At 45.8% G+C, this 15322-nt stretch overlaps 1 protein-coding gene across 3 annotated transcripts in view; it reads right to left on the bottom strand.

The window, feature by feature from the left end:
* Positions 1 to 12305, bottom strand: part of Flvcr2 (FLVCR heme transporter 2) — a 57067-nt gene extending 44762 nt beyond the window's left edge. The window contains exon 1 of one of the 3 annotated variants that reach the window (XM_047541448.1): positions 11278 to 12305. In XM_047541448.1, coding sequence (XP_047397404.1) covers positions 11278 to 11946 — 669 coding nt within the window. In that variant the 5' untranslated portion in view covers positions 11947 to 12305. The remainder of the gene's footprint in view (positions 1 to 11277) is intronic. The other 2 variants (XM_047541449.1, XM_047541450.1) reach the window with 2 other exon arrangements.
* Between the last annotated feature and the right edge of the window lie 3017 nt (positions 12306 to 15322).

Genomic DNA, 15322 nt, shown 5'->3' with positions numbered 1-15322 from the left:
TGAAGTGCCTGTTCAGTTCTTTTGCCCATTTATTGATTGGGTTATTTGATTTTTTGGTGTTAAGCTTTTTGAGTTCTTTATATTTCCTGGAGATTAACGCTCTATCTGAGGTGCAGATGGCGAAGATTTTCTCCCATTCTGTAGGCTCTCTCTTCATGTTCTTGATTATTTCCTTGCTGTGAAGAAGCTTTTTAGTTTGATTCCATCCTATTTGTTGATTCTTGATTTTGCTTCTTGTGCTGTAGGAGTCTTGTTGAGGAAGTTGATTCTTTAGCCGACATGTGGAAAGTTGGGCCTACCTTTTCTTCTAGTAGGCACAGGGTCCCTGGTCTAATGCCTACGTCCTTGATCCACTTGGAGTTGAGTGTTGTGCAGGGTGAGAGAAAGGGGTTCAATTTTAACCTGCTACACACAGATTTCCTCAGAATGAAACTTTATACTCATTAAACATCACCTCTTCCCCCAGTCCCTTAGCGACCTTCACTCTACCTTCTGTCTCTATGAATTTTACTACGTAGTTGCAGTATAATAAAAATATTGTTTGACCTTTGTCCCCATTTCTGGCACAGAGTTCCAAAAATCCTTGGAATTTCCTGAGTGATAGGAATGTCTTATTATTCCTGAACAGAACCTTTTCCAAGAGACCTGAGTTTATGCTACTGAGGTGACTTAGGTTAAAGCCCCTAGGTAGCCTGGGGATAGGGCAATTACCTTTAAAGAAAGAGGCCAATCCATTAGCGTGGGAACTTCTGGTCCCACCCTAGCCCCTCCGACCTGGGAGGGGTGCTGGAGACTGAACTGGATAAGAACTCTTGACAGGGGAGCTAACCGGTTAGGGAACTCACAGAGGTGCTGGGAGGGTGTACCAGGATGCAGCCGGAAGCTCCACACACATCCTCTCCCCATACCTTGCCCCACAAGGTTTGAGGCCAGCCTCGGCCACTGTTCCTGAGTTGCACCCTTCATAATAAACTGGTAAATATAAGTCAAGTATTTTCCTTAGCTCTGTGAGCTGCTGTAGCAAATCAACTTGTGGGCACCCCCAATTTATAGCTGGCAGGTCAGAAATATCGGTGGCTCCTAGAACTTGCAACAGAGCCTGAAGTGGGAGAAGTCTTGTGAAATTGAACCCTCAACTAACTCCAGTTAGTTAGTGTCAGAGTGAATTGAATTGAATTGAACTAATTTGAAGTGAAATGTAGGACACCCAGATGGCATCCAGAGAATTGGAGAATTGGTGGGTGTCAGATTAAAAAAAAAATCAACACCTCACGTGCAGAACAATACAGTATTTTTTGTGACTGGCTTATTTAACAATGTTATCAAAGTTTATAGCATATATAAGAATTTCCTTCTTTTTTAAGACTAAATAATATCCAATTGTGTGTATGCACCACATTTTACTTATTCATCTGTGGAAGGATGGACCCTTGGGTGGCTTCTACCTTTCAGCTGTTGTGAAGACTGCTGCTGCAAACATGGGTATACAAATATCTGTTGAACTTCCTGCTTTCAATTCTTTGGGGTACATATGCCCAGAAGTAGAACTGCTGAATCATATATTCAACTTGTGTGTGTGTGTGTGTGTGTGTGTGTGTGAGTGCGTGGTGCTGAGATCAAATCCAGGGGCTCACACATGCTAGGCAAGTGCTGTCCCACTGAGTTACACCCCCAGCCCTGGTTATTAAACTTTTAATTAGTCTTGAAGAACCCTCCGCTGCTTTCCATAGTGGCTGCGATTCAGCATTTTACATTCCCATCAGCGATGCGCGAGAGTTCCAGTTTCCTCACATCCTTGCCGATCCTTTTTTGTAAATAACAGCAGCCCTAATGGGGTGAAATAGTACTTCACTGTGGTCTGATCTGTATTTCCCTAACACTGAGCATCTTTTCTTGTAATTGATAAGCATTTATATATCTTCTTCAGAGAAATATCTATTCAGGTCTTTTGCCAGCGGTGGTACTGGGGACTGAATCCAGGAGTACTCTACCACTGAGCTATATCCCCAGACCTTTTTATTTTTTTATTTTGAGACAGGGTCTTGCTAAGTTGCTGAGGCTGGCCTCAAACCTGCAATCCTCCTGCCTCGTCCTCCCGAGTCACTGGGATTATATATGTGTACCACTGTGGCTAGCTTCCTTTGCCCATTTAAAAACTGAGTTTTGTTTTGGACTTGTTTTTGAATTGTAGAAGTTCTTCATACATTCTGGATATTAACCTCTTATCAGATGTGAAACTGGGGGAAAGCCTGAACAAATCTGTTAGGGAGAACTTGACACAGGCAAGGCCATTTTTAAACATATCCTCTGTCTTAGAACAGTCACCCCGTGGTCACTCTGAGTCAGCCTGACCTAACCTTAGGCAATACTCCATCATGACACAAGAAAGGAAATTTTTATCTGGGACTGAAACCTTGAGAAACACCTTGTCCAACATGGAACAGTGACCACCACAAAGGATGGAGGGACCACACAAGGACCCTCCCCTGATAACCCCCTAGCCTAAACACAAATCTCCCCACTCTCTCACTCCCCTGTAATGTCCCCTGGAAGACAGGTTCCAGCCTCTGCTGGGACCCTCCTCTGCAGGCTGTCCCAAATACACCTGTGTCCTGTTGAGCCACCTCTCCTCTTTATTTCCTTCACTCGGCTCTTTGCTTACAAAACCCTCCAGTTTCGCTCGCTTTTATCACCAGCTTTAGAGGTCCCACAGTGATCTCAAGATCACTCCTCTGATGCACAGGTCCTCATGGTAATGCTTGTCTGATTTGCTTTCCAGGAACTTGGAGGTAGCCCAAGCTGGTTAGAACCTCTGACATTTACTTCACTCTGGCCCGCACAAAGGGTCCAATGGGTGACTTTTGACATAAGAGTCAAAACTCCACCCTGGAAGCAGGCTAAGGTTGCCATTTTCTGAATACACGTCCTCTGAAGGGACATGAATTTTGGTTGCGCATTGGCAGGTCACTGATCACGTCCCCTCCTCTAATTACCCTTCCTGTGCCTCAGACCACCCCACTTCTTTGTCCCACGAATACCCCTAAGCCCAGCTGTTGGGGAGGTAGAATTGAGACTTGGGCTCCTGCCTCCTCCTGTCTGGCCATCTCATGAATCAACACTTTCTCTTCTGTGATTCTTGTTTCGGTGATTGGCATGCTGTGTGGCAGACAAAAGGGGCCTGGCTGCACTGTAGCAAATAAATGGTTTGCAAGTATTTTCTCCTATTATCTTGTCTTTTCATTCTGTTGATAGTATCCTTCAATATGCAAAACTTTTTCAGTTTTGTTATAGTCCAATTATCCATTTTTTTCTCTTGATACCTGCTTTTAATATCCAAGAAATCATGCCCAAATCCATCATCAGAGTTTTCACCATTGTTTCCTACACTTTTATAGTTTTAGCTTTTGTGTTTAAGTCTTTGATCCACATAGTTACATTTTGAATATGATAAAAGGGTCAAATTTCATTCTTTTGCATGTGGATATCCAGTTTTCCCAGCACTGGTTTTTGAAAACACTGTCCCTCCCACTCGCATTGAGTGGACTTGACAGTTCTGTCAAAAATAACTTGATCAGATGGACAGGGTGGTGCATACCTGTAATCCCAGAGATTTGGGAGGCTGAGGCAGGAGGATCACAAGTTGTAGGTAAGCCTCAGCAACTAAGCAAGACCTTATCTCAAAAGAAAAAACCAAAAGGGTTGGGGATGTGGCTTAGCATTTAAGCACCCCAGGTTCAATCCCCAGTTCAAAAAAATTTTTTTTTGATGAAGTAGAGAATTTAGTTTCATCTCAAACTCTGGTTTCTGGGTTCAATATGAATTTGAGGATAGATTTTTCAATTTCTGTAAAAAAGTTCATTGGGAATTTGGCAGGGATTGGACTGAATCCATAGATCACTTTGGGTAGTGCTGACCTCTTAACTAAGTTTTCTAAATTGATGGAAGCAGAATGCCTTTCCATTTCTGAATGTCATCATCAATTTCTTTCAGCACCATTTTGTAGTTTTCAGCATACATATAAGTTTTCCACCTTCTTGGTTTATTCCTAAGTTTTTGGTTTTTTCCTGCCACTATGGTAAATAGCATTGTTTTCTGTTTCCTTGTTGGGTTGTTCATTGTAGTGCACAGAAACACTATTGCATTAAAACAGGTTTAAATGTTGCAAATTCAGTCTTTCAACTCTCTCCATTTTGCAGAAGGGAACTGGGTGCTGAGCAGTGCAGTGTGGGAGAGACATGGGACACTGGGGAGTAAAGAGGTGGGACATTTCTACCATTTTGAATTTTGAATTTCTACCAAACAATTTTTTTTTTTTTTCCTGGTTGTGTGGGCTTGGTTACTATAGCTCTCTGATTTCCAGAACTCCTCTCGTTATTTAAGTCAGTTCCTGGCGTTTAGTTAATGTCTCTGTGGGTGAGGGAAGAGCCTGGAGTGTCCTAGTCCACCATCTTGCTTGATCACTGTGTCTTTTTCCACAAATAGCATATCTTTAAGGAGGTTATGAAGCCAGAATGATCAGAGCAGAGACAAGGCTGGGAGGTAATGAGAAGCAGGCTGAATAGGATTAGGGAGGGAGTAGGTGTCCTGGAATCCAAACTGAAGATTTAGACTGGATTAACAGGCACTGCCCCAAAGCCAACACAGAGGCCAAGAACAACCTCCCCTGATTTTCAAGCTCCCCACTTCCACCTGGACACCAGACATAGCATACAGCAAGCACATAGTAAATCAGCCCTAACCAGACTGTAGCTCCAAGCAGGAGAGTCCCTACCCCTGTGCAGATCTTCTTTCCCATTGGTATCAAACAAAAGTGCCTGATCACTAACTTCCCCAGGGGAGCTATTTGGAAATATAGGAACCTGGGCCCCAGCCCTAGAGAGTTGATCAAGGAAGTCCTGGTGGGGGCCCACACATCTGTATTTTCACCCAGCCCCAGCGGGGAGGCAGATCCCAGCCACTGACATGCAGTCCTGGACCGTTTCCTCCCACAGCTGCTAACCCTGGGTTGATTTCTCCCTGCTCACATCTTTGGTGAGGGCTTCCTGAGGCAGGAAAAAGCAGAACTAGAATTCAGTTCCATATTACCCTCCAAAGAAATCTCAAATCAGCAATTTTATCTGATCCATAGTTTTAAGATATATAGAACATAATTTTTTTAAAACAATAATAATGTTTGAATTAGTTACCAGCATTTAAAAAACCAACTTCATAAACCAGACACAAAGGGACACGTATCACATGAACACATTCTTATAAGGCACCTAGAAGAGGCAAATTCACAGAGGCAGAAAGAATAGAGGCCACCCCCCCACCACCACCGGGCTGAAGGGAGTGGGCAAGGAGGTACCGTTCAAGGAGTACAGAGTTTTTGTTGAGGCTATGAAAACATTTTAGGTATGGACAGTGATGATGGTTGTTCATGTCACAGAACCACACACTTGTAAATAGTTAAAACGATATTATGTTTTATCTAGTTCATCATGATCTACAGAACGATTTCACCAAAAAATCTGGGTTTCTGGTTTCTCTTTAAAGGAAAAACAAAAAAGTGTAACAACACTAGGTACGATTGGTGGGAGCTGAGGCGACGCTGCCTTTGAATGGGACACGGGTCTCACATTTGCTGGGGCCACACGACACTCCCAAGTCCCCTTTACTCACTCACTCTCATCACCTGGCTGACTCCCATGAGCACTCAGAGGCTGGTCCCCAACATACTCCACTTCCCTGGGTCTCCCCAGGCTTCTTCAGTTCTCCCAGCCCCTGCCTTTTTCTGTCTTCCAATACATACCGGGAGTCCAGAAAGCAGTCAGTCAAGCGGGTAAGTACCTTAGTGCCATTGATAGGAGACAGACAGATGTGAGTGGTGGGAACAAGAGATTAAATGAATAATTCTATAAAAAACTGGGCCCACTGTGCTGAACCCCACCAGTTTTCTTTTCTAAGAAGCTATTCGCCTGCAGCCCTGTCTGGTTTAAATGGACGGGATATGTCACATTCCTTGGCAAACTACCTGTTATCTGCAGGAGAAATGCAGGCTCAAAATAATGTCAATAAGAGGAACCTAGGTTACTCTGAAGGGGGAGACTCTTGCAGTCCTTTTCACAGATCAGATTCCAGAGCTCAGGGCGATAACAAGCATTCCTTCTAACCATAAAATCCACATGAATGTATGAGTAAGAATCCAATTAGAACCAGTCAGCATGGGCCAAGTGACCTACAGTTGTCATGGCAGTGGGGACTTGAAAGTCTGATGTCATCCTGCTGTTGTTAGTCAAAAGTCAAGAGGTGGACCTGGGCAGGACTCTCTGGAAACTTCTCTGGGATCCCCAATAAAACCAGAGTGCAAGAGAGACACACTGTCCCTCTTTTCTCTGAGAGGACCCACTACCCCTTAAGAGTATCCCCTTTTCTTTACTTATTCCTTGTCCCTTTTCTTATTCCTTCAATAAACTCATGCCGGTGACTCTGAGCAACATGTCTGAAATTCTTCTAACTTGATTTCAAGAATCAGGGTTTGAAGGAGGAGGCCTCCACACTGCCTCAGTTTCCTGGAAGGACCCAGCTCCCTAACATCATCATAATGACAATCAATGAACATGAACAAGAGTTTGCTTTCACCTCTCCCAACTTCACTAAGACCATGAAAGACCTCTGATATGCAGAGATCCAAGAAAGATAAGCCTGGAATTAAACATACCCAAGTGGTCATGATTTTGAACAAACACTTGCCTCATGACCCTGGCTCCTGAGCCAGCCTCGGAACCTCTCAGCTGCTTGGTGATACCATGTGACTGGCCAGTCCAGCAACCACAACTTCCTCAAGGCTGGAGGCACTTGCCTGGAGCCCATTCTTATCTGCCAGAAGCTGATTCCCACTGCTGAAATACCATGATCGTTTTGAACCTGCGCATCCAGTTGGTTATGGGGCCAGCACATACATTGCTTACCGTGAAAGGCGGCCAGTCTGTAAATTTCCAAAGACTTAGTAATGCAAAAAATGTACAAGAGCACATTAGTAATTTTATTATACTGATAACATGTTGAAATGACATTTTGGGTATACTGAGTTAAGTATGTCACTAAAACTAATTTCCTTTGTTCTTTTTTTACTTTTTTTACATTTACATTTTTAATGTAGCTTACACGTGTGGCTGGCATTATATTTACTAGCCAGTGCTATTTTAGACAGCCAGCTGTGGCTTCTACAAGACAGGTTCTGTAATGTTACTGTATTTTTGTTACCTTTAAAAGCAAATTGAGTCTCTCCTATTTTATTTCTGGGTGGTACTATGCTGTGCTGCCCAAGGGTCCTTGGGGATGTCCCTTCCTCTCTCATGCTATGGGCACCTCATCTGGGCAGAAGCTGACCTTGAAGATCTCTTGTAACTCCTACATGTCCTGGGCCACCAAGCTCTCAAGACTCTAGCACAGGGTTTCCTTTCAGCCCTGTGAACAACAATGTGTGCTTGTCACTCAAAACCCCACACAGATTATTTCCCCTTGGAACAATGCTACAAGTGTTGCTAAAAAATGTCAAGCTGTTACCACCTGGGAACAACTGGTCAGAGCTTACCAAGAAAAGGGAGGAGCCTCAGCTGAGGTCTGGAGGCTCCCCTGCCCTCTCTGCCCCAGAGCATCAGGATTCACTAGCTGCTTCTTCCCAGAGACTGCAGCCCCACCTTCTTGACTATGAGGTGCCACTGAGCTAGGTCAAAAGAGCCAAGAGCAGTCCTCTAGCAGTGACTGTAAAAGGGGACGCAAGTTTGAGGGGTTAGGCCCTCAAACTTGGAAGAAAACTGCTAGAAAGTGTCACCCTGACAATCCTCTACACTCAAGGGGCAAAATTAGAAATTCAGAATCCCACTTTTAATACTTTTAATTAAAAATTTTTTTTTCTGAGGTGCTGGGGATGGAACTCAGGGTCTCAGGCATGCTAGGCAAGGGCTCTACCACTGAGCTACACCCCCCACACACATCACTTAATGCCACTATTTTATCCACTTGAAGACCCAATATTGGTTTCCTGAGGGTTGGGGATACAGCTCAGTGACATAGCTCTTGCCTGGCCTGTGTGAGGCCCTGGGTTAGATCCTTAGCACTGCAAAACCAACAAAACATTGGCTTCCTGACATGAATTTTGGAGGTTCAAATCTCCCCTTTACTCTTTGGTAACTACAGGCCCTGGGATGAGGTTACTCCATTTATTTGGGTCCTGATTCCTACATATGTAGCAATGGGGACAATTTCACCTATGTCAGAGAATTGTTGAAAAGATTAAATAAGGGATACAAAAATACCCTGTGTATTGTAAAAGTTCAATAGCTATTAGCTTCCTTCTGCCTTCTTCATTCTTTCCCAAGCAATTGGGCAAAGAAAATACTAAAAAATCTCGAAGGTCGGGGGAGCGGGGGAGAACCAAAAAAGAAATTTTCTATACTATGACTCTTTTGTTTTTACTTGTTTACTTTTAAAAATTCTTTTATTTTTTGATACTGGGGTTGAATCCAGGGGTTCAGTTTTAGTACTATCCCCAGTCCTTTTTATGTTTTATTTTGAGACAGGGTCTTGTTAAATTGCTAAGGCTGGCCTTGAACTTGTGATCCTCCTCCTCCCCAGTTCCTGGGATTACAGATGTGTGCCAGAGCACCCAGCCTGTTGTTATTTTAATCCGATTCCTGAGGCATGGTATAAATTGTAAACCTGGAAGAGGAACTCTGTGGGGGCAGAGATTATCTTTACAGCCCTTGCAGAACATTTGGAAAGAGATAGGTGCTAGGTAAGTGCTGCTTGAATGAATGAATGTTGGATTTCATAGAATCCACATGTGGAATATATAAGAAACATTAGGTCAGAATTACCAGGATGTGAAAGTTGTCAGAATCAAAATGGAGTCACTTGGGTCATTCCTAACAAAATAAAGTAAATAAAGCCAGGCGATTAGGAAGGAAGGGTTCTTTTGCAGGATTGCCCGATAGTAAGTATACCAAAAGACTCTGGAGGACTACAACCTTACACAGAAACCACCACAGCCTTACACAAAAACTACTTCTACAAGGACATTTGCCTAGCAACTGTTGGTTCAGCCTCAGACTGATGCCACTCTTGTTAATAATGATTGTAGCGGAGGACTATTATAAAATATCTGATGTTATTTTCATTTTTATCTTTAAAAACTCCTCCTGTCTCAATCTCTTTGAGTATGCCCATAGTTCATTATATGCCCAAACTGTGTGCCCATGGTTTGGTATGAATGTTTCCATGGCAATGCTCTCCTGTTCCCATAAAAGTACCTCTCCCAAGTAAACTGTCCTTGGACAATCTCCCTCTGACTTTTTAAAAATTTAGATTGACAACAGTACAGGGTTAGGGTGATCTGCACCAGCAGGGTCAAAGCAAAGATTGCAGACCACACTACTCTGCGGAATGACTTGTGAATCTGTTTAGACAACTTTTTTCTAAGTTGCAAAGCTCAAGTTACTCTATCCAAATACTTCTCCCCTACCCAGAGGTGGTTTACTCAGTAAAAGGCTGAAATGTCCACAGAGAGACAAACACACTCATACGTCGTGAGGAAGCATAAACAATCATAATGCTGAATTGAGCACAGAGGATTAAGAAGAAAAGAACAAACAAAATAAATGTTTGCTTGATGAAAATAATACACCCTGTCAGGGTGTTTTAAAATGTAAAATTCTTAGCATTTCCTGACCCTGGTGGGGGAGTTGGGGGGGGGGCGGCTGGGCTGGGGAATGAATAACTATTTCTATTAAATTTTAAAGACACAACTAAGTATTAAGTTTCTTCACAGGTGTGCACGAAAGAATGTGAAAACCCATTCCTTGGTATTTATGGTTGACAGAAGTGTTAGAATCTCTAATACAGAGCGTCTCCCAGTTAGCAATCCTGCCATTCCCAAACAGTAGGCCAGGGATTGTGGTGACCTTGTATGATTCCCATTCTGCCGCTGACAGGGTGATTTAACTCTCTGGAAGGTTGAAAGCTCCCATCTGTCTTCCCCTAACTTTATTCTCTGATGAAGGAAAAATCCAAGAGTGCTGAAGACACCATCAAGACTGTGAATGGGAGGTTAAAATCCACAGTCACCTGGCTGAGGGGACAGGAGATCAGTATGTATCATTCTCAATACCTACTTTTAAATTGCCCTGAGTAAAAGAGTTATCTGGCTCACCTCCAGGCCTGAAACCAAGCCAATCTTCAAAACATTCAACCCCACAGGTGAAAAGTAGGTTGTGGGTTAAAGGTGGCCTGCTTGCTTTCATTGATCTGTTGTGCTATTACCGAGTGGCAGAACTCACTGGTTTTGGGAAATGGAGCTCAACTCACCTTCCTGCTACTGAAGATAAACAGAATGGAGATTTGCCAGGAGAGAAATGTTAGAAAACTTCTGTCCCAAATGAACATTTTCTAAATGAAGGGTTACATTCTCTGAATGAGAGGAACAGGCCTGAGAACTGAGGCTTTCAAATCGCTTGTTAAACAACAGCCAGGGCTGCACGTGCTCAGGAAGAAGCGAGAGCGCGAAGCAGTGGTCCTGCTGAAGAAGGACCCCCTGTAAGTATTTGCTTCAAGTATTTGGAGAAGACAATCAGATTCATAACATGCCCAACAGTCTGGATTAGAACTGCACAGAGATGGAGAGAACTGGGAATAATTCTTCCAAAAAGAAGGAAAGAAAAGGGATTCCGATATGAGTTATTTATACCAGGAGACTTCTTGGAAATTCAGAGCAAGATTTCTGGTCCATCCTGCTGGACTTGGCTCTAAACCCCAGGGAAGGAGTTTGGCACAAAGCATTGTCCCTATTGTCCCGGCTTCAGCTGTGTGTAAAAGAAGGTAAGAAAAGTGCCAAGCACCACCAGGCATGGCCCTGCAAGTCTATACAGCACAGAGGATGCAGCACTCTAGGAAAGCTTGTTGTTCCAGCTACAAACCTGCCAAATTCTGACACTAAAATAGTCTGATGCCCAGGGCCTGTGCCAGAGAGAAAGAGCAGCATTCCTGAAATCATGGGGGGAAATTGGTGAACTGACACAGACAGGTTCAAGAGTGACACCATCAAAGCAGAGTGTCACCCACAGTCACAATCACCCAAACACACTGCCAGGCATATCCAGCAACAAAACTACCCAGAGTCATAAAGGCCCATTGGTCAGAAAACAACAGCCTCCCGCACAGGTGAGTACAGTTAGATACAATCTAACAGGCTCAATCCAGTCATGGAAAGATGCCCTGTCTGACAATCCATCCACTCACCTGATTGCCAAAGACAGCCACCGAGCAGGCTGTAGAAACCTCATTAGCCCCGAACCAGACTGAAGCGATGCGGGAGGGCATGCCCAGGATGAAGACCTGGGCCACGGAGCAGATGACCTGGCCCAGCACAGTGACCGGGAAGAGGTGCGGCTTCAGGCTGCCCAGCTTCACCCAGGCCCCCAGGCAGTTGAGAGCAGAGCCGGTGAGGGCGATGGTGCGGAGACCAAATTTCTCCAGCAGCCAGGTCACGGGCAGGAGCAGCGGGATGTAGGTCAGCATGTAGCACATGGAGAGCCAGTCGATGGCAAAGGCACTCACCCCGTAGAAGTTCATGAAGATGTTACTGATGGAGCTGTACTGGATCCACTGAAAGGCGTTGCACATGGAGTAGCAGCTAAACACCAGCACCACCGCCCAACGGCGTCGGCTCACCTTGATCACTCCGAGCCCCTCGGGACAAGAGCTACTGGGTTGGTTCAAACCACCAGGTTGCGCCAAGGTACTGGGGTGGGCCGAGACACTGGGGTGGATGGAGACGCTGGGGTGGATGGAGACGCTGGGGTGGATGGAGACGATGGGATGGGCCGAGACGCTGGCATCTGCTTGGAGTGAGGACTCCGGCACAGGGGTGTCATTGAGCTCCTCCAGGTTGGGACTTTCATTCACCATGACCACAGCCTCCAGGGGAGCACTGGACAGGTACTGCCTCCGGCACGCCTGAGGGATAGTGGCTGATGGGACACTTGCCCAGGAGCGCGACCGTGCACCAGAAGAAACGGAGACCCAAGCTGCGTAAAAGCAGTGAATCCGGGGCTTCCTGCACTCACCCCCAAACTCCTGCTCTCACTTTTTCTTGGATCTTTGTCCCCACCCGCGGCAGCTGCTGTCCCTAGGCCGGCCTCAGACGCGCCAGCCCGCTGCCGGCTGTTCCTGCCTTGGGTTCCCCTAGTCGTTCTTGGTCCGAGAAAAAGTTGGCTCCTCCGACAGCCACTTCGCCGGTTCTGTTCACTCCGGGGCCGATCGGGGCCTCGCCCCCTTGGGCGCACGTGACCGCCCCGCCCCCGTTCTGCCCGGCTTCCCCCACCCCGCTAACTCCCTCCCACCCAGTGTCCCCTGCCTTCTCGAGCCTGGCCCGCAGGGCCGCGCAGTTGTTTCGCCACAACTTGCGGGGTGCATTCCTCCCCCACGCCCCGGGCGCCATGGAAACCGCCCGGTTAACTCCCACCCCTCGGCACAGCCTCTTAAATTCATTCGTCCCCCTCCGGGTGAACCCCGCAAGGACATCCCCAGCGCGCTTCCGAGGTGAGAGGCTCGGTGCGAGTCGCACGCCCCGCTCGCGTGCACTGAGACCGGGCGTCCCCAAAGTGCTCTGGGGAATCCAAGACGATTCCCGACTTTCTCCCTCTTGGCTGGGCTCCCACCCCGCTGCTGAGCTCCCGGTGTAAAGGGACGTTTGTAGCGTTCTAGGTCTGGCTGCGCTCCTGGAATAAAGGCGAGATGCAGAAAACTCGCTTTTCTCGCTGCTTTCCCTGAGGACACGGTCTTATCTTGGGGACCTCATATGTGAACTTAAGTAGGGCTATCATTTCCTGATGGGTCTCTGCGACCTCCGACGTGGGGACCTAGGGTGGAAGGGAGAGGAGACGTCGGCGAAGGCGAGGAAGCTACCGGCGGTTGCGTGGTGAAACGCGTCGTTCCGCGCTGGCTCTGGGCGTGGTGTTGGAAGTGGTCTTTGCCCCCACGTAGCCCTAGGCTGCCACCTGCCGGTGCCAGACCAGTCCCGAAAGTAAACCCTCACTTCGTCACTGCCAGAAAGACAGGCCTGTAGGGTTGAGGTGCAGGCCCGCAGCCTTTGTCCATTTCAGCCAAGGGATAGTGGTAGAGGCCCGGTTCTCCCTGGCTGGAACTCCGACTCAAGGACTTTAAGTATGCAGCTGCGGATCAGGTACGCTCCATCTGCACCTCAGTTTTTCGCCTGTACAATGGGGATGATGAAATACTGCCTACCTCAAAGTGTTGCTTAAGACTTGGATGAGTTAATACAGGAATGTGTTTAGAAAATTCCTGGCTGATAAGCATTCTGTGAATCTTGGCTATTCTAGCAAAAAGCTAGTATTTGTTACACTGCTGAACATTAGTGCATTATCTCATTTAAGCATCACAAGGATAGGTCATTATTATTGCTTACCTCTTTTTCTCCCCACTTTGGGTGCTGGGAATTGAAACCAGTGCGGGTGGAACACAGGCTCTACCACAAAGCCAAACCCCCAGCCTCCATGACTCATTAGACAGATAAGAAAACTGAAGCTCTTAGAAGTGACGTCACTTCTTACTTAAGGTCCCGGCTGGCCTCAAGAGCCATCATTCTCTGTCAAGTCTGTAATCATTCAAGCTATAGGCCAGGTATTCGGGTTTGGTCTGTAGGCAGTGGCCTGGGCATTCCCAGGAACTTGCTAGAAGGGGGAACTTCCTGGGGACCCCAGATCTCCTAAATCAGAGTCTGAGGTTTAACAAGACCCCCCAGGTTATTGGTTCAAACATTAAAGTTTGGGAACCCCTGGGTGTCATTTCATTTTTGTTTTCTTTTTAAAACTTCCGGCCGAATATGAATAATTTAAAGCTCTGAACCAGTGGTTCCAACATGGGTTGCACATTAAAAATCACACAGGAAAGGGCTCTGGACATAATGGGTGCCAAATCAGAAGGCTCTCTGAGGGTGGACAGGTCATCCAAATCTGCAGCCAAGTTGGCCCCAAGTTTGGTGGGTTAGAACCACTAGTTCCCCAGAGAATGAGATTCACTATTCCAGGGAAACCCTCAAACTCCCTGCTGGGAGGACTTTCCCCAATCACTTTTTGGTAGAAATTATAGTCTTTAATTATAATGGGATATTTGAAGAGGAAATTTATACCCTTTTAAGAATTTCTACACTAATTTAACAGTGCGTATTCTCAGAATTCCCATCCTTTTCTAGGGAGCACAGAACCTGTGTTCTCTTGAGACCACTCACTACTTTTCTTTTTTCCCTAAGTCATATGATCCCCTCCCAAACTCAGGAAAAAAAATATATATATACATATATATATATATATATATATATATATATATTTTTTTTTTAACCAGGGATTGGATCCAGAGGCACTTAACCACTGAGCCGCACCCCCAGACCCTTTTTTATATTTTATCTTGAGACAGGGTCTTGCTAAATTACTGAGGCTGGGTTTGAACCTGAAGTCCTCCTGCCTCAGCCTCCCAAGCCACTAGGATTACAGGCATGCACCATCACACCTGGCCCAGAATAGATGCTTTTTTTTGGTACTGGGGATTGAACTCAGGGGTGCCACATCCCCAGCCCTTTTTTGTATTTTATTTAGAGACAGGGTCTCACTGAGTTGCTTAGGGCCTCACTAAATTGCTGAGGCTAGGTTTGAACTCCTGGTTCTCCTGTCTCTGCCTCCCGAGCTGCTGGGATTACAGGCGTGTGCCACCATGCCTGGTTTCAGAATATACTCTTAACGCCACTTTTACAGATTGAGAAACTGAGGCTCAGAGAGGGGGACTGGGTTCCTCCGAGTTCTACAGCTAATTAGCATCAGAACAAACTAGAAGAGTAAGGCAGCTTGTCCATCCATGTCTCCTCTGTGCTCTCTTCCAGAAAAGTGCTTCAGTTTGGTGGCAAATCCCAAGAATCTAACCTGGGCTTCAAGAAGTATTTGGGGTCACTGTTGTGGTGGAGTGGATTGGATTCACTGTGAGCACTGGGTTGTGTCTACTCAGATTTGAAGCTCTCTTCTGCCATTATTATTAGCTTTGGGATCTTGAGCAAGTTACTTAATCTCTCTGTTCTTCAGTTATTGAAGATTTAAAGTATGTCTCATAGAGTTGCTGTAAGCATTAAATAAGATAATGTGTATAAGTTGTTTTTAGTAATAATGATGATATTCCAGCAGCCACCAGAATTGTGCAGACTCTTGACTGGTTCCCACAATAAGGTGGACAGCTATATAAGTATTAGGAAGAGCTGGGCACAGTGGCGCATGCCTGT

Source organism: Sciurus carolinensis, chromosome 2 (genome assembly GCF_902686445.1).
Source record: "Sciurus carolinensis chromosome 2, mSciCar1.2, whole genome shotgun sequence".
Classification (NCBI taxonomy): domain Eukaryota; kingdom Metazoa; phylum Chordata; class Mammalia; order Rodentia; family Sciuridae; genus Sciurus; species Sciurus carolinensis.
Note: the sequence above shows the minus strand (reverse complement) of the source record. Positions and strands in the feature narration are given on the sequence as shown.